The following is a 19381-nucleotide window of genomic DNA, read 5'->3' as shown; positions in this document are numbered from 1 at the left end:
CAGGGAGAGTCATTGTCACAGAGCTCTCCATCTTTCTGACACCGCATGCCCTGTGTAGCTTTCTTCCCTAACTTCTCAGCCTGGCACGGCCTAGAATTCTGCTCTGTGAGCAAATGTAGAGCTATTTTTTAAAAAAAGTATGTGGCCCGTTTTTTCTCTTCTCCATCTCCCACTTGAGTTTTCAGGACTCTGCCTTCAGTCTCTGGCCTGGCCCGTCTTCTTCCTCCATCTCACAGTGATAAATTTGTCCCAGTCAGAGGCTGGCTGCATCGAGGCAGGAATGTGTTGTTTGCTTAAATTGTAAAATTAGCTAGGAAACTTAATGAGGCATTCCGCCTCTGCCTTCTGAAGAGCAGGAAGTTTATGAAGGTGCCTAGAGCCCCTTGCCTAGGAAGGAAGGAAAGAAAGGGAGGGAGCGGCCCAGGAATGTGGAAGAGCCTTGTCCAGGTGAGTTTACAGGCCTAGGACCTGACTGTGGCCTGTTTAGCTGGGAGGGGCCTGAGAAGTCATGCCTCAAAGCTTCAGCTTTGGGACAGCCTCCATCAGCCACCGTGAACCCACAGGGGCTCCCTCCCTCGTGTCCAAGGACCTTGAGGCTGCACAGCTGGCTATGGTTAGCTATTTTAGTGCCAGATTCCTTTTTTGTGGTTGTGCAAGGCTGAAGAGACAAAGACCAAACACTTCGTCTTAGAGGGCACCCACGGCAGAAGGGAGAAGGCCAAAGGCAACAGTTATAAGGGTGGCCGACATTTACTGAGGGCTGACAGGTGCCCGGGACTGTGCCAGACACTTTATTGCATGATCTCACGTGATCCCCACGAGAACCCCTATGACGACCCCTATTGTTATGTCCACTTTATGGATGAAGAAACTGAGTTTCCTTGCCCAGGATTGCCCAGCAAGGAAGAGGCAGAGTGGGGCTGTAAACGCAGGTCTGCCTGCCTCCAAAGCCCCTGGTCTTAACCTCAGAGGTAAAATTCCAGCTTCCAGTCCTTTCCTGTTTCCAGTCCTTTCCTGGCTGCCCACTTCTCCCAGCCCCTAGCTCACGCGGCACAGACTGCGTGCTTGCAAAAGCGCACCCTGAAGTTTTGGAAGAGCTGCCAACAGCCTATGTTCTGCACTCACCAAATTCTCAGGTCATCTAATGACACCAAACAAACCTTCCAGTTTTCAAGCAGCAATTCGATGCCATTTTAGTTGTTAGATGCACTTTAATAAGACTTAACATGGGAAATATTTACCCTGCCTGGACTTTTTGCATGATGTCAGCCAGAAAAGGCGAGGGTTTTTTTTCCTGTGGGGGCAGGCTTGATGGCTCATGTTAAGAATGGGCATTAAGTGCAACAGGCAATGTTTCTGTTTGGAAAAGTGTGGAGTCTTAAGGCTCCTGAATTTTGAGCCTGGAACTGTCAATGCCGTGGCTGTAATGTAACACCTCAATTATGGTGCAGGGGGGTAAGGAAGAAAGACTCTGAAACCTGCAAGCTTCTTTAGATCCACAGCCTGAGCCACAATTAAGGTTTCAGAAACACCAAAGGCAAACCAATGAGTGTCATTTTTAACCAGTTTGAACATTTTACTACTTCCTAACATCAGAAGCACCCGGGCTGGAGAGCCTGCTTCTTGTCCTCAATAAAGTGATTAAGCTGAATGGGTGTTGGGGAGTATTATTAGGCTGAGAAGTGCTAAAAATAGAAATGCTCTGTTTTCTGAAAGCCACAGCAGGCCTGGAGAGACTGGCAGCCTCAAGGTGCCACTGAGGGGCCTGAGGAAGGGGAGGGAGGGTGGCAGTCCCCGGGGCCCCCGGTCTGAGATGGGGTGGTGGGTGTTATGACGGGCAAGCCAGGTGATGGGCCTCTTTCCCAGCTGTTCATCAAGAATAGAGTGACAGTGGAAGCTGTGGATTGGTTGCTTCTGCCTTGGTTTTGAAGAACACCCCTCCCCCCCCAGATGTGTGTGTGTGTGTGTGTGTGTGTGTGTGTGTGTGTATCAATGAATTTAAAGTAACTGACAATGCTGGAGTCTAGGATGGACAACTTACCCTAAAATTTACACATCCAGCCCTAAACTAATTGGGTTTACCTGCTGCTCTTGGTGGGGGGGATCTAATTTGGGCAGTGAGTAAAGGGTAAATTACAGGGGCACATGCAGACAGAGCTGGGGAAGGGGAGAGACCTCAGAGCCAAGACCGAGCATCTGCTCTGTCGGGCCTGGATTCACTAGGAGGCTCAGGCAAGATGGAAGAAAGGGACTTTCTGGTTAACTGAAGGTCAACCTAGAAAACCTTGTCTATTTCATTCTTTGTAGTTTGCTGTCATTCATCAATGTGAGAGGCTGTTTTTCTACTTTAAGTGAATACAATTGATTGTTTTTTCTGATAAAATATCTTGCTGGCTTAGAAGCCAAAAGGAGAATGCCCAGGAAGGGAGCCAATCATGGAAGGATAGTCCCAACTGTGGATTTATTGGAAGTCAGTCTTGAAGATCGGTGGTACCTTTTTCTTCCGTCAAGCCCTGCACATTTTCATATCTTGAACTCATTCCTCCCCCTAACAGCTTTAGGTGGCCGGGGAGGGGGGCGCGGGAGCACGATGTCCATTTTACAGGTGGAGAAATGGAGGCCGAGTAGTACATCAGAGTCCACAGCACAGCCAGATCAGTCCAGGCCCTGTCTGATGGACAGCGGTGGCGCATTCTGGACCAAGAGGGGAGGATTGTTCTTTAAAGAAGAGGGATGAACTGAGGAGGTGGCCTCAGAGATGGTGGGAAAGATCTCCTACCTCCAGGGATGAGCCAGAGTATGGAGAACAGCAGAGGCCTCGAGCACATTGCCTCTGGGACCTTTTTCTACTCCCCTTAATATGAACTTCTTACTCTTTTTTTTTTTTTTTTTTTGCGGTATGCAGGCCTCTCACTGTTGTGGCCTCTCCCGTAGCGGAGCACAGGCTCCGGACGCCCAGGCTCAGCGGCCATGGCTCACGGGCCCAGCCGCTCCGCAGCATGTGGGATCTTCCCGGACCGGGGCACAAACCCGTGTCCCCTGCATCGGCAGGCGGACTCTCAACCACTGCGCCACCAGGGAAGCCCTGAACTTCTTACTCTTTAACCTTTTATATGATCAAAGGCCCTGATGGTTAGGTGGGCTTCCCATGCTGTCACCCTGATTGAGTTTGTTTCTCTTTCTTTACACTTACTGGCTATGAGACCTTGGACCAGTGAACTAAACTTTTCAAACCTCAATTTTCACCTCTATAAAATGGGGATAATCTTAGAATTGATGACAGAGTTAAAATGGTATGTGGCACATAAAGTAGTTAGTATGGCGCTTATTTATTTTGTAATAAATGTTCACTAACTGTTAGTTATCAGTATTCTTATTATTACTGTCAGTGCTGCAGCAGCAGTAGCGTCGTTGCTCCTCATCGCAGGGCAGCCCTCGCGGGACCCATAGCATCGTGGGAAGGGAAGTGTTAGGGTGCAGTTGCCAAACGCCAGTTCCCATTGTTGGGCACCTTCACATGCATCATCTCATGTGAACTTCCTCACAAGCTTGTGGCCTCATTTCTGGCTGAGTGGTGCCCCCTGGAGTTGTGCAATTTCACAGTCCCCCTTGTAGGATACAAAGGATGTATCATTACCTCTTTAGCAGGTGAGGAAACCGAGGCTCAGAGAGGTTAGACTGCTTCTGCTCTTGATGCAGCTGGTGGGCACCTGAGCTGGAATCTGTCGACCTCAAAGCCAGGGATAGACTTGACCATGACTCAATCCTGCCTCTTCCCGGCAGCCTGGCCGGATGTCTGTGAGGGCTGTGGCATGGCTTCCTGGTGGGGCTCTCAGGAGAAGAGAAGTTTCTGTCTGCAAGGCTCTTACAGGTCACAGCCAAGGGAATAGTCAACAGACACTTGTATGCAGATCCCTGCCCGCTGGTTGTCACACTATGACAGCATTTGAAGCCCTCTGAAATGCTTTGTTCCTTGTCACCTGTTGAAATATGAATGCCTAAGAATATTTTAATTTAAAAACACAGTACAGGGGCCTCCCTGGTGGCGCAGTGGTTGAGAGTCCGCCTGCCGATGCAGGGGATACGGGTTCGTGCCCCGGTCTGGGAGGATCCCATATGCCGCGGAGCGGCTGGGCCCGTGAGCCATGGCTGCTGAGCCTGCGCGTCCGGAGCCTGTGCTCCGCAACGGGAGAGGCCACAACAGTGAGAGGCCCGCGTACCACAAAAAAAAAAAAAAAACAAAAAAAAACACAGTACACACACACACACACACACACACGGTTGCAAGTGGAATTGGAAAAAGATGCCAGGTGTTGGGAGAGAGCAGGGGATTCTGAAAGGAGTGGGGATAAAGGAATTCCCTCTATACGGATCCCAAAGAGATCCCAGTGCTGTGAGAGGCCTTGGCATGCTTTTCAGTCAGTGAGAAATGAAGGATCCTGCGAGGAGAAAGGGAGGGAGGGCCAGAATGCAGTTAGGGCTGAGCAAGGCTGCCCTCCCTTTTCTCTGAAAGCACCTCAAGGGAAAATTTAATTGGAGGGAGTATCAGGGCATGTTAGGGGACTGGAGTGGTGGTAAACATCAGCTTGTGATTTGTGGGTAGGCAGGGTTTTGATTCTGGCCATCACCCCTGGAGTGGCCTGGTTTTACTTTTCCCCATCATCCAGGCAGTGCTCATGACCCTTACCCTGGGAGGCGGGCGGGGGTGGGGCGTCCCCTCCATGCCAGATTTCGGGTGAAGGCCCGAGACAGGGAACTCCGGAGCTGCTTCAGTAGAAGGAGCGAGGTAATTGAGGTGGAGAGCAGGAGGCCAAAGGCTTAGGTCACAAAAAGTGCTTTGAGGCTGCTAGATGCCAGCAGAAAGCCGTCTTTCCATTATGATCCTCTCACCTGAGAATCCCCAAGTGGGGACCAGGGGACCAGGACGATTGTTGGTGACGAAGGGTTGAGGGGATATCCGGTAAAATCATGGCAGAAATCCCCACTGGGGTTTTTCTGGCTTTTTTCCTTAGTTTCTTACAAAAGCCAAGACCGCAGTGCTACAGGATGAAGCCGTGAACACCTGGAAGCTTGGGTGTTCCCTGGAACTCAGGGGTCAGCCTCTGCCTTGCTGGCTCAGGCCAGCTGTCTCTGGCTAATGATTCTCTCAGTGTCTGGACTGTCCGTCCCACTTTGCCTGCCTGATAGAGAAAGGTCTTCCCCTGGGGAGGGAACCTCCTGGCTGGATCCAACCCCAGCTTGATCCAGCCACCATCGTCCCATAACCAAGGTTGTAAGCATTTGAGCCCCTTTTTCAGCCATGCTTAGCCTTCTTTGCCATGTGCTTCCAGCTGCTTCTCCAACTACACCCTGTCATCTTTTCTTCTCCCTTAGGTCTCAACTAAACACTTGTCATTTATAGATGGGGAAATGAAGTGACTCACCCAAGGCCACACAGCTCAGGCACGGACAGTCAGGGCTCTGGGTCCATTTCTCTCTGTGCTGCTGCAGGAAAGCTGGGTGCCCCTGGGTGCCGCTGGCCAGCAGACCCCTCCTCGAGCCAGCTGTCCACCTGCCTCATCTTGGGGGGGCCTCTTCTCTCGTCCCAAACAGCTGAAGCCCATGCATTCAAGAGCCCCAGAGAATGCAGTGGCTCACCTTTCTGGGCCATATACTCATTGCAGGTGGGCCTTCTCCCGGGAGCTGTGGGGCTGGAGTATTACTGGGGTTCCTAAAGGCTCAGGCCAAAGGCTGGTCTCCTGGAGCTCATCAACTTGATGAAGTGAAATTATTCCATAATCATAATAACTATCTAGGCACTTACTGTGTGCCAGGTACTTCATACAGGTTCTTATTCACACTCTCTTAGGAGGACAGATAACCTCATTTTAAGGAGGGAGATAAGGCCACAAAGTTGATGCCAGGCCCATACCACCAGTGAATGGCAGAACCCCAAAGCCATGTCTAGCCACTAGCCACTGTAGGGCTTTACCTCGGGGGGATCTCTGAGTTGGCATGGAGTGTCTGGAAAGAGAGTCTGCTGCACCACAGCAAGGGCTGACATTCCCACGGTTAGAGAGGTTTTTGTGCTATTGCACTGATTCCCACCATACTTTGATTAAGCCAGTCATGAAAGTTGCCTGGGCAAGAAAGGGATTAAAGGCAGTGGTAGGGTGAACCCCTACATCAGCACTCTTAGATTTCAGGAAGATTTGTATGTTGTTTTCATTGCAACAGATTTACCATCCAACTTGTATTTTATTTAAAATAATTCACCTTAAATAGGTTTGCACTCATTTCAGCAGGAGGACGATAACGCCCATCAAAACTTGGCCGTGAGTGCTGGGAGCTGAGGGGAGATGGGCCATTTCTTTGATCTTCTCCCAGTGGAGGGTGATCGGGCCATGTTTTTACTTGTACATTGTTGGTTTGTATGGGGGTGTCTTGGGGGTGCACAACCATCATTGTCATTTGCCTTTCTTTATCTTCCACTCCCCAGAGAAAGTCTGCTGAAGACTTACCCAGAGTGGGAGTCTCTCCTCCTTCCTTTTTTCTCTTTGTGTTTGGTCTGGGGTGGTAAGAATATTTTAAATGTTATGATATGTTTATTGCATGCATTCGACGTCTATGTGGGTCTCAGACATTGACACTGGGGGGAGGAAGCAATGGTAATAAAGATGATGTTAAGGACAAGTAGCTTTTACTGAGCAGTTGCTGGATGCCGGACATGGTGGGAAAGACTTTACATACACTATTTAAATGAATCACCACTCAACCCTGTGAAGTAGATATTCTGTGCCCGGTTTTACAGGTGAAGAAGCAGGTCCAGAGAAGATAATTAGTTTACCCAGGGTGGTAGCTAGAAATGGTAGAAGCCAGGACCTTAATCTGTGTTTGTTTGATTGCAGAATGAGGGTTCTTCTCTACTAGGCAGCTGTATATTGAGTGTGTGTGTTTCTGGGGGCCATGGACTGTGTTTCTAAGCCTATCGGGTTACCTGCTGGTGCTAAAAGTGGCAACAAAGTTTTCTAAGCCTCTCTGGGTTGCGAACTGAGTGGCAGGGATAAGGGACAAGGTGGACCTCTGTTTTCTCTGTGAGATATGAGAACAGGAGCAGTGAAAGCCAAGGGTGCCAGGGTACCCTAGAACCTCCTGGTAGTATGATGTGTATTAGGTAGGCTAAGAAATGGTCTCTCAGACTAGAGATGCCTCAGCCCTTCCTTTTGACCCATTCCAAGATCTCATCTTCTACAGAATGGACTTCTAGCCAGATGTGAGGTGTCTGGCACTTAGCAGGTCATTGATGGGAAATTGACTTCCAGAGATCGGAAAGCCTGCTGCCCGAAATCCCCAGTCATTCAGTGATCTCTGTCACCCAGCCAGGGAGACTGTCCTGGTGGCTTTCTCAATCCTACCTTTGATTGAGGCCCTGTGTCATTAGTTCATCCCCCCACCCCCATCCTGTAGTGAGGCCAGGCCCTGAGGACCTTTCTCCTCTTTCGTTGTCACGGAGAACTACCCTTGAACCATATTCTGAGCCGCTCAGAAGGGCTGGTTGTTTTCCAGGCAACCCACATCTGCCCGCCTGCTTTCCCTTTTCCCTCTCCCCTGAATCTGTGTATCTCATGGAGGTGCTGGTTTTGTATCAGTGTCTGTTTTGTTGATAAAGGTGAAAGAGAGAGAGAAAGAACGTGTTAGAGAGAGAGCAGGCCTTCCAGCTCCTCTGAGGGAGTACACATCTCCTTGAGTGAAAGAACACGCAGTGCTGGCCTTTGGAATTGGCAGCCAGTGTACTGTTCTCTGTCAGATAAGAGGTACTGTAAATAAAACTGTACGCCGTGGCCCGTTGTAAAATGCCCGGCGTCTGTACTCATTGTCCTGATAGCTTATGCTTTTTTTGGGTCTGCTGTTTTGGTACACTCTGTACTTCCTTATGTAAGCAGGCATGCATATCTCATCAGAACAGTCAAGATGTTTATTTTAAAATCTCAAGGAATTAAAAGAAAAAGGACACAGTACTCAACATCAGATGCTGGCAAACGTTACGTGTGTTTTCAGTGGTTCCTTCCCCCTCTCCCCCCTCCCTTCTTGTTAGCACGGGGGTGGGAGAAGTTTTGGAGGGGGAGGGAGTTTGATATTTTTTTCTGCTCTCATTGGCTTCTGCCTTATTTACTTCAGAGAGACTCCAGCCCACATCGGATCGTGTTCAGTATCTTCTCGTTCCCTTCCTAGAGGCTCGGGACCCCCCACCCCATTTCTGGGCAGGAAGACTAGTAGGGAGGAAGGTTCTCTAGTCTGCCAAGGGGGAGAAGCCATAGGTAGTGGCTGAGGAGAGGCACAGCTGCGGGGAGCCTGCCTGACATGCTTCTACTGGATTTCAGCTCTGTTGCTGTTGGAATGCTGGGCATTTGATAGAAAGCTTTATGGTTTTGAAAGTGCTTTTCTGGCAGGTCTCTCCTTTGATTCCTGCGAGTCAGGGTGATCCTTAGCCCAGAGTGAAGTGGCTCCCACACACGGAGGCCTTACACCGGCTCCAGCCTCCATGGGGGCTGTGGCGACTGCCTCCTTTCTTTTCACCCAGGCTTAACCTGCTGCGAACCCTCCTCCTTCCTCTGGCCCCCGTTTAACTTTCTGGAGGCATCAGGAAGTCAGGGGGAAAGGGGAGAATTCCGAATGGTCCGGCAGCTTCTGCTCCCCGCCACCCCCCACCCCGCCACCGGTGCAGCATCCCTGGGAGACTGGCAGGGGCGAGAATGTCTGTCTGTCTGTCTTTCCCTTAACACTGACTCTCAGATGAACTCAGTGCCTGGGCTGGGAGTGGGATCACTCAGCAGACCTCTGCCAGCCAGTGAAGGGTCCACTCGGGCTGACCGGAGCCTCCTGAATGTCCTGGAGGAGGGCTTGCTTGTTTGCTGTGGGGCTGTGGGTCCTGGGCAGCTGGACGAGGAACAGAGGCCGAAGAAAGGGACATCCTGCTCCAGAGGAAGCAGACAGCTCCACTTTCTAAGCTTTCCTTTCCTTCTCCCCGAAACTGCCTGAGATCCAGCCAGAGACCATTTCCTTGAGTTTTGAAAAAGGGACAGCAGAGAACCCAGGGTGTGTAGAAGGACTCTGCCACCCCCTAGGGGACAGCCTGTCAGTGCCCCCTTCCCAGGCCAGTTCTGTGCCCGGGAACCTACCCGAGGGTTTCTTTGTTTATCAGGCAATCAGTGAGCACCCACTGTGTGTCAGGCACAGGGTGGAGAACTGGGGATGGAGAACAGGACAAGACAGATGCCAGCCCTGCTCTCATGGAGCTTACAGTCTGCTGGGGAGACAGAAAAGAGGAAAGGAGCCCAGAAGGCAGCACAGGACCTGTGAATGGGGCTCCTGGGGCTTGTCAAGTTCGGATGTAAAAGCTGGGGGAGGGGGTGCTTTGGGAGGGAGGGAGAGCTGCCAATACTGACATGCTGGTCGTATGACAGATCTTCCTGCTCCTTCAACAAGACAATCACTCACGTTTAAGTTAGCAGGACAAGGGGTGTGTGTGTGTGTGTGTGTGTGTGTGCGTGCGCGTGCGATTATAGTGAAATATGTCTTTACAAATGTGAGACTCACTTTACGCAAGATAAATGGCCCCCAAATAGCTGTACACTGAATTTCAGTAAAGATCAATCATACTTTGCACAAAGGAGTTCTTGAAAGGAGTCCTGGCTCCGAGCCTGGCTGGGTTGACCGTCAGCGCCACTGACCGGTTCTGTGGCTCTGCCCCCATGCATGGCCCCGGCGCTTTCCCCACCTTGTCACAACCCCTTTGGGACTGTGTCTCGCTATTCCCATTTTACAGATGGAGCGGCAGCCTCACTGAGATGAGGCAACTCGCTGAGGGGCACGGCTGGTGATTATTAGCTTGGCTGGGATTTGAACTGGGATCTGTCTTACCCGAATCCTGAGCTCTTAACCACATTCTACTGCTACCCCCCGCCGCCCCCGGAAGTGTGAAGAACATTAGTAATCTCATAGCCACAGAGTGCCTGGCAATTAACAAGTTTTGTGTTTGTTAATATCCACTGTCTCCTTCAATCCTGACAGCCTCCAGTGAGGCAGAGGGATCTGATCGTTCCCATTTCACAGACGGGGACACAGGCGCGTTGAGGTGTGGTGAAGTATGTGATGTCCACAGCAGGGAATGGCTGAGCCAGGCCCGGGACCCAGTTCTCCCCACGTTGGATCTTACCGTTACCTCCTCTAGTTCACTCAGATCTGTAATTGCTGGGGAGGATGCGTGGGTCTAGCCCACTTTATCATGGTATGGTTCCGCCTCTTGGCTATTTGATTTCTTTCCCTGCAATCCATACCCCATCTCTCCCTCTCCCCTCTCGTATGCTATGCCAACGGGCCAGCCTCCTCGCTCTTTTTTTGCCTGGAACGGGCTTTCTTAGAGAGGGGGCTTACCTTCTCGTTCTCCCCTCAGATGTCAGCTCATCCCATATAAAACAGCAGCCCCCGCCCTCTCTGTCCCTCTTCACTTATTTCTCTCTTTATCGCTTATTGCCACCTATTGTATATTTACCTGACTTTTTTTTTTTTTTTTTTTTTTGCGGTACGCGGGCCTCTCACTGTTGTGGCCTCTCCCGTTGCGGAGCACAGGCTCCGGACGCGCAGGCTCAGGGGCCATGGTTCACGGGCCCACCCGCTCCGCGGCATGTGGGATCTTCCCGGACCGGGGCACGAACCCGTGTCCCCTGCATCGGCAGGCGGACTCTCGACCACTGCACCACCAGGGAAGCCCTACCTGACTTTTATTTTTTTAATTAAACAATTTTTTTTGGCCGCACTGTGTGGCATGCGGGATCGTACCCGGAGCAGGGATCGAACACCCTGCCCCCCTGCAGTGGGAGTGCAGAGTCTTAACCACTGGACCGCCAGGGAAGTCCCTTACTGGACTTTTAAAAATGTGCCTTCCCCTCTAGAATATAAGCTCTTTGAGGGCAGGGATTTGTCTCTTTTGTCCATTTGCTGTACGCCCCTCCTTGGCATCTACTTAACAGACATTCCGAAAACATCCTGTTTGTGTAGGAAGGAGATGGGGAGGAATGTCTGTCCCTGAGCCATGCCCTGGACTTCTCCCCACTCCAGGATGAGCCCCAGGAAATATTGGGGGTGGGGGTGGTAAATGCAGCTGACATGTCTGCATGTGCCCATTGTGTTCAACTGGCATGACCTCCTTCCTTGCCCCCCGATCCCCTTGCACTGATGCTTTATAAATATATTAGTGGCTGAATGATGTCACCGTAATGCATTTTGGGAATGGCGGTGTGGTTTATGCACACTTGAGTTGCTCTGAATGCAAACCTGACATCATACTGAAGGCAGCAGCGGACAACATATGCACAGTAAACAGGCAAAGACTGTCTTATTGATTAACAGATGAGGCCTCTATTATTGATCAAAGCTCGGTGAGGACATTTATCACTTTTAATTTCAGGGCTGCCAAATATTTCTGCCTCTGAGCCAGCCATTACAGAGACAATTTAAAGGCACATGCCTCCTTGCAAGAGGGGGGTCTCTGCCTGTCTCTGCTTGGCTCTTGTGTCCTGGAACTGCCCGTCCTGGGGGGAGTCTGGGTGGGGGTGGGGAGTGCGGAGGCTTCATGAATGGGGGCTGGCGTGGAAGCCCATGTCCATGGTATCCGCGTGGGAGGGGGGTTGTCACCCACAGTCACTGAAGACGGGACTTTCACACACTCAGTTTTGTGACTTCAGCAAGGCAGGGGTGGAGCGGGGAGGACTTTGAGGGCATCCAGATGTGGTCAGGCCTAGGCCAAGCCGGCAGCCTTGCCGAGATCATGTGTGCTAATCTGCTTTATCTTCATCTGAGCTTGTATGATGGCGTACATCCGGCTCTTGACTGCCTACCTGCACTCCTTCCTTTCTCCCTGCTTCTCAGTCATTAAAGCAGATGCTCCTGCAGCCACATGGATGGCTGTTTTCTAAGAAACCTCCTCCCCCCACCCAGCCCTTTGAAGCTATGGCGTGAGTAGGTTCCTCACCCAGAGGCAGGGCTCCAGCACCATGGTGATGGTCATGGTGATGGCGAGTCCACGGGGCACCCTCCCCTTTGCAGTTCCTGCTTCCCTCCTCAGGCCCCTCCTCCCCCTTTCTTCTTTAGGGAACCATGAGAACCGGTGGGATATAGAAATAAAGAAATAAATACAGTTAAAATCCGATCCCTTACAGATCCGCAGAAAATCATTGCTGTCTAATGATTTGGAACTGGGGAAGGTTTCTCACTATGACGGGGCTGCGACTTCATCCACCCCCAGTCTTCCCACCTCTGCCCTTTGAGGCACTTGCTGCATTTCCATGATAAATGGATGGAAAGCGGCTTGGCTGTCTCTCGTGTGAACACAAGTTGTGACTGCTTTGCCATCGAGTTCCCTGGCTCTTTCTTTGAAGCTCTATAAGCCGCTGACAGGTCCTTAGCCCTAGGACGCCTGCAGCTTGTAGGGACACCTGGAGGGGATCATGGTATTCTCCCTGCCTTGAGGCGAAATTCAACTCCAGCCACCTAAGACAAATGACAATATTTATTTTTAAAGCTCTTAAGGAAAAGTGATTTCATATCTTTACTGGGGCACTTTATCACTTATTTATTTAGTTAGTCAACTAATATTTATTGAGCATCTAATAGAGGGTATATCCTGCTTCTCATTAGGAATGCAGACAAGATCAATGCCCTAAATGTTTATTAGTGTTTAATTTAAGTCTATACTAGTACAACTTGTATTCAGAGTTCTTGCCCTTAATGTGCTAAATACTCCAAGGCCAAGATTTTAAAACTATTTAAAGAGTAGAGGAACCCTTTTTTCCAAATAGAATTTTACAAAACCTTGATGTATAAAAGCATAAATTGGATTTTAATTTTTTTATTTGGGGAAAGGGAGTTCAGAGCCCAACTTCATATTCATGAGGCATCTTTGCAGATGGACCCCTAGGGACGCTGAAGGGTATAGGGATTAAGAGCAAAGGCTCTGAAGTCAGGCTCCCTGGGTTTGAACCCACCTCTGTGGTTACCTACTGTGTAACACTGGGAAAGCTATTTAACCTCTCTGATCTTGAGTTGTCTCATCTGCTAAATGGGTATATTCATACTATGTCCTTTAAAAGGTAGTTAGGAGGGCTTCCCTGGTGGCGCAGTGGTTGAGAATCTGCCTGCTAATGCAGGGGACACGGGTTCGAGCCCTGGTCTGGGAGGATCCCACATGCCGCAGAGCAACTAGGCCCGTGAGCCACAGCTACTGAGCCTGTGCATCTGGAGCCCGTGCTCCGCAACAAGAGAGGCCATGATAGTGAGAGGCCCGCGCACCGCGATGAAGAGTGGCCCCTGCTTGCCACAACTAGAGAAAGCCCTTGCACAGAAACGAAGACCCAACACAGCAAAAATAAATTAATTAATTAATAAAACTCCAACCCCCAACATCTCCTTTTAAAAAAAAAAAAAGGTAGTTAGGATTAAATGAAATGATACATCCTAAATACTTAGCCTCATGCCTGGTATACGCCACAGCCTCAGGAAATCTGAGATGGTTTGAAAACAGCACTAGACTGCTTTCTACTACAAACATGTAGAAGAAGTAGTTCTGTCTCTTACAAGACCCTGATATGAAACTAAAACACAGGTACACTTAAAGAAATGCTCAGACGTGTTGAAAGGAACGCAGTACAGCTGCAGATTAGAAAGGGTAGAGAAGTGAGGGGCCGGCGTGCTTGGCGCATGCGTACTCCGGTCTTGGAAATGGACTAGGACCCGAGCGGACAGGAATGAGGCGGGGCGTTGCTCAGGCACAGAGACCCACCGAGGGTCGAGCGGCGCCCCCAGAGGACCAGTGAGGACAACTCCCAGTGGAGCTGGACAGACAACTGGGTCAGGTTATGGAAGGCCTTGAAGCCAAGTAGAGGAATTTAGAATCAGTGCAAATTGTGAGCCACTGTATTTTTTTTTTAACTTTTAATTTTATATTGGCGTATAGCCGATTAACAATGTTGTGATAGTTTCAGGTGCACAGCAAAGTGACTCAGCCATACATATACATGTGTCCATTCTCCCGCAAACTCCCCTCCCACCCAGGCTGCCACATAACATTGAGCCGAGTTCCCTGTGCTATACAGTAGGTCCTTATTGGTTATCCTTTTTAAATAGAGCAGTGTGTACATATCAATCCCAAACTTCGTAACTCTCCCTTCCTTCCCCCCTCCCCGCCGTAACCATAAGTTCATTCTCTAAGTCTGTGAGTCTGTTTCTGTTTTGTAAATACATTTATTTGTATCATTTCTCTTTAGATTCTGCATATAAGCGATGTCATACGATATTTCTCTTTCTCTGTCTGACTTACTTCACTCGATATGACAATCTCTAGGTCTCTCCGTGTTGCTGAAAATGGCATTATTTCATTCTTTTTTATGGCTGAGTAATATTCCATTGTATATATGTACCACATCTTCTTTACCCATTCCTCTGTTGATGGACGTTTAGGTTGCTTCCATGTCTTGAGCCATGGTATCTTTTTGAGCAAGGAAACGTGAGGAATCAAGCGGCCTTCAAGGAACCTGCCTCTGTTGGGTGGATCAGAGGGTGGCTGATGGTGTGGCAGCCCTCCTGAGTCATTGGGTCATTCTGGGCATGACCCAACAAAAGCCTCGGTAGGGGCAGTGGCTATCGACATGCAGTGGAAGAGATGCACCTAGAAGACATTTTGAGGGAAAACTGCCAAGGCTTGTGACAGGCGCCCCCTGGACGAGATAACAGAGCCTTGAAGACTGTTAGCAAGTGGTAGAAAGTCATCTTCACATCGTGACACTGTCGCTTTGAGGCTTGTAAATATGGTTCCAGAAAAGTCGATCAAATTGAATTGCATTGAATTGATTGTTTATTCCACAGATATGTACAGTAATACGTTCCCACTGGGTGTCAGGCAGATGCAGCTGTGCATGAGATGACATATTCCCTCCCTCGGGGAGCTGGAAACGGAGCCACAGGCATTTAGGAGACACCCTGGTGAGGCCGTGACCCAGAATGTACAGGGCGCTGTGGGGGCACAGAGAAGGACTACCTCACCCAGACCCGGGGCAAGGGTTTGGGAGCTGAGGCATGAATGATGAAGCGGGGCTAGCCGTACTGTGGGGCTGGGGAGAGGGGCAGGAGTGTCAGAGCCAGAGGAGGTACAGAGGGATGCTTGGAGACCTTGCAGTGAGGAAGCAAAGGGCTGGAGACCAGGGAACAAGGATGAGGAGAGAGAAGAAGCAGGAAAGAGAAGTGCAAGAAGGGCTTTGTGAGTCACCGTGTAGAGTTTGGACTTTATCCTGAAGGCACTGGAAAGTCATTCAGAGGTTTTAAGTGGTCAGGTACAGGAGGTGTCTGGGTAGAGAGTTTAGTTTTAGACACACTGAGTTAGGGGTTTATCCAGGTAGTGATATGTCAGCAATTCCTATCTTCCCATAAAGTATAATCTGGGCAACAGGGCACGTTACTCCTCATTGGATCATATACTCCTTTCCATCTCTCACCTGGAGCCAGCCCCCCAGAATCCCCCTTCCTCTTGGGCATCTCTCCTGGACCCCATCTCTGTTTGTCTTGGTTATGCTGGTTCTGTTCCCTCTTCTGTCTTGGAGAGCCCTCGGTGGGGGCATTCGGAGCTCAGTTGGGTGGGTGATCACATCTCGGAGGAGGGTCTGGGCTGGCTGCTGGGACCATGGGTTACTCCTGACTTGGGATCTTCATAGGTGTTAAGCCCCCTCCCCCAGGGTCCACCTGCAAGATTTTGGCCCACGACCCCCTTTCTTAATGCAATATCACTCTTGATAATAACGTAACTGCCTCCCCTTTCTTTCAGCGGGTGCCAAAGCCTTTGTCTGTGATCAGTGTGGTGCCCAGTTTTCGAAGGAGGATGCCCTGGAGACACACAGGCAGACCCATACTGGTGAGTGACTCATCCCCATCCCCTAGGTCCTCCGCAGTGTGACGGCACATGGACGTGAGTATCTTGTTTCCCCAGGGGAGCTGTGAGTGGGGATGGCTTGTGCCATGCTCAGCTACCCTTGCTTGTGGGGCTGGCTGGGCAGGAATTTATGTGTGTGACTTTGCCCCAGAAGAACAGCTGCCCTGGATTAGGCTAAGACCTCTGTCTCTAATAGGCCACTTAGATCCTATCTTCATGGAGACTCTAGTACATTCTTGTGGAGGCCTTAGGAAGTCCGTGATTTTATCTAAGCATCCCCTTCCCTTGGTGAAGGGTCAGGAAACCTGCACCCCATCTGACTAACTCTGAAACCGTCATGTAGTGGGCTGGTCCTCCCTCTGCAACAGTCTGGTCATTGTCTGAAAGAAAGCAGTCTGTCCACAGGGATGCGTTTGAACAATATTAACAAACAATGATACTGCTATGATTTCACAGCATCAGTGTCATCTCATCGTGGTAACTGGCGCCATCATCATCATCATCATCAATGTAGCTCACAGTTATTGAACGTTCACAATGTGCCAGGCACTGTTCTCGGTGCTTTACCTGATGTCATTTGTCCAGTCTTTCCATAACTTTGTTAGGTAGGAGGCTATTCCCATGTCATAGATGAGGAAACCGAGGTTCAAAGGAAGGAAAGTGACTTGCTGAAGTGAACACTGAGGATAGGAGTGGTATGGCTTAGACTGCCTGGTTTAATCCTGATTCTGCCACTTACTATTTGTGGGACCATGGATCAGTTACTTAAGCTCTCTTAATTTGGGTTTCCTCATCTGTTAGAAAAGTGGAGTAATAATGGCACCTACCTCACAGCATAGATTTTTGGGGGAGATTAAATAAGATATTTAATTAAATAAGCTTAAATAAGATACTTTATTTGAAGTGCTTTGGGGAATGCCTAGCTCATAATAAACATTCAATAAATAGTAGTAGATGCATTTAATTTAATAAATATTTATTCAGTTCCTATAGCGTGCTCTGCACTGTTGGGGTCTTTAGGTAGCATTCTTCATGGAACTGAGATTCTACAAGGGAGACAGGATACGCAAATAATTGTGCAATATAATGCCAAGTCATAATAAGTACTAGTGAGAAAAAATATAGCAGGATAGAGAGAAAAGTGGTATTTTAGATCATATGGTTAGGCTTCTCTGAGAAGGAGACATCTGAGTAGAGTCCTAAAGTTGGGAAGTGAGTCATTCAAATGTTTCAGGGAAGAAGGTCTGAGCAAAGGGAACAAGCACTTGCAAAAGCCCTGAGGCTGTGTTGAACTTCACAAGTTCAAGGAAGAGCATGAAGAGCGGTGTGTGGTCGAGGGGTGGGGAGTGAGGTGCAGAGAGTGGTGGGAGGTGAGATTGGAAATCAGGTGGGTCTCTCAACCCTGGCAAGGAATTTGGATTTTATTCTGCATGTGCCAAGAGTCCTCGGGAGGGGGATAAAACTACTTGCAAATCATACATCTGATAAGAAACTTTTGGTTTGAAAATGTAAAGAACCCTTAGGACTCAATAATAAAAATACAGATAACCAAAATAAAAAATGTGCTAAGGATCTGAATAGACATTTCTCCAAAAATAGACATATGGTCACTGAGCACATGAAAAGGTGTTTGACATCATTACCCATCAGGGAAATACAAATCAAAATCACAGTGAGATACTACTTGACACCCATCAAGATGTAGCTCTAATAAAATACAGGCAGTAGGAAGTGATGTTGAGAATGTGGGACAATCAGAACCCTCACACACGGCTGGTGGGAGCGTAAAATGCTGCCGCCACTTTGGAAAACAGTCGGGCAGTTCCTCAGAAAGTTAAACAGTTACCGTGTGACCCAGCAATTCCACTCTTAAGTGTGTGAAAACATGTATCTACACAAGAACTTTCACATAAGTGTTCATGACAGCATATTATTTATGATGGTCAAAAAGGTAGAGATAACTCAGGGTCCACCTACTGATGAATGGATAAACAAAATGTAATTTATCCATACAATGGAGTGTTATTCATCTATAAAAGGGAATGAAGTATTGACACATTCTGTAACATGGATGAATCTTTAAAACATCATGCTCAGTGGAAGAAGCCAGTCACAAAAGGCCACATATTGTGTGATTCTGCTTATATGAAACATCCAGAATAGACAAATTATAGAAATAGAAAGTAAATTAGTAAATGCCAGGGGCTGGGAGATTTGGGGGGAAACAGGGAGTGACTGCAAGGTATGGGGTTTCTTTTTGGGGTGATGAAAATGATCTAAAATCGATTGTGGTGATGGTTATGCATCTCTGAATATATTAAAAACTATTGACTTTATACTTTAAAAGCATGAACTGTGTATTATATGGTATATGAATTATTTCTCAGTAAAGCTGCATTTACCTGCACACACAAACATTTATAGAAAAGGGGGAATATAGTCCATTGGAGGGTGTTGAATGGGGGGATGGCATGACTTGATTTATGGGTTTAAAATATCACCCTGGTTCCTGTGTTGAGAACTGACCATAGGAATGTTTCAGTTATCAATTGCTGTAGACGAAACCACTCCAACAGTAGATTAAAGCCACGATGTGTTATTATCTCAGACAGTTCTGTAGTTGACTGTGCTCAGCTGGGCAGTTTTCACTTGGGGTCTCTCACTTGGCTGCAGTCGGATGGTGTCTGGGACCGGAAGCGTCTGCAGGCTCGATAGGGCTGGGTGTCCACGATGGCTTCCTCATTCATATATCCACTTCCCAGTCCACTCCATGGCCTCTCTCTACAACAGAGCAGCCTGGACTTCTCCCCTGCCTGCTCAGGGCTCCAAGAGTCAGGAAGCAGAAACTGCCAGCCCTCTTAAAAGCTAGGCTGGGGCTTCCCTGGTGGCGCAGTGGTTGAGAGTCCGCCTGCCGATGCAGGGGACGCGGGTTCGTGCCCCGGTCCGGGAAGATCCCACATGCCGTGGAGCGGCTGGGCCCGTGAGCCATGGCCGCTGAGCCTGCGCGTCCGGGGCCTGTGCTCTGCGACGGGAGAGGCCACAACAGTGAGAGGCCCGTGTACCGCAAAAAAAAAAAAAAAGCTAGGCTGGAAACACATAGCATCACTTCCGCCATATTTCATTGCTCTTAGCAGGCAGAGGACAGCCCCAGATTCAAAGGATGGAAGAGTAGACTCCCCTTCTCAGGGGGGACTGACAGACACGTAGGGGAAGAGGAACTGGGGCAGCCATCTGTGGAGACAAGCCACTAAGCGACCACAGGGACCGGAGGGGAGAAGGAAGGTCGGTCCACTGCTGCTGCTGTAACAGTTATCGTCAATATCTTCTTGTACTCCTGCCTCACCAAATGAGCCTCTCTGAGTGGAAGACATACGTCCTAGCCCTGGTATCAAGGGCTTTGGGCTGGTGCTGCCCTGGCCTGTGGCA

At 49.2% G+C, this 19381-nt stretch overlaps 1 protein-coding gene across 2 annotated transcripts in view; it reads left to right on the top strand.

The window, feature by feature from the left end:
• Positions 1-19381, top strand: part of ZBTB16 (zinc finger and BTB domain containing 16) — a gene marked incomplete at its 5' end in the record, with an annotated part of 187250 nt that overhangs the window by 110055 nt on the left and 57814 nt on the right. Inside the window, one exon of one of the 2 annotated variants that reach the window (XM_079708362.1) lies at positions 15851-15937. The exons of the other annotated variant lie outside the window; for it this stretch is intronic. Coding sequence (XP_079564488.1) covers positions 15851-15937 — 87 coding nt within the window. The remainder of the gene's footprint in view (positions 1-15850; positions 15938-19381) is intronic. 2 annotated transcript variants of the gene reach the window in all.

Source organism: Hyperoodon ampullatus (genome assembly GCF_949752795.1).
Source record: "Hyperoodon ampullatus genome assembly, chromosome: 7".
NCBI classification, from domain to species: domain Eukaryota; kingdom Metazoa; phylum Chordata; class Mammalia; order Artiodactyla; family Ziphiidae; genus Hyperoodon; species Hyperoodon ampullatus.
The sequence above is the reverse complement of the archived record's forward strand: the minus strand, read 5'-3'. Positions and strand labels throughout refer to the sequence as shown.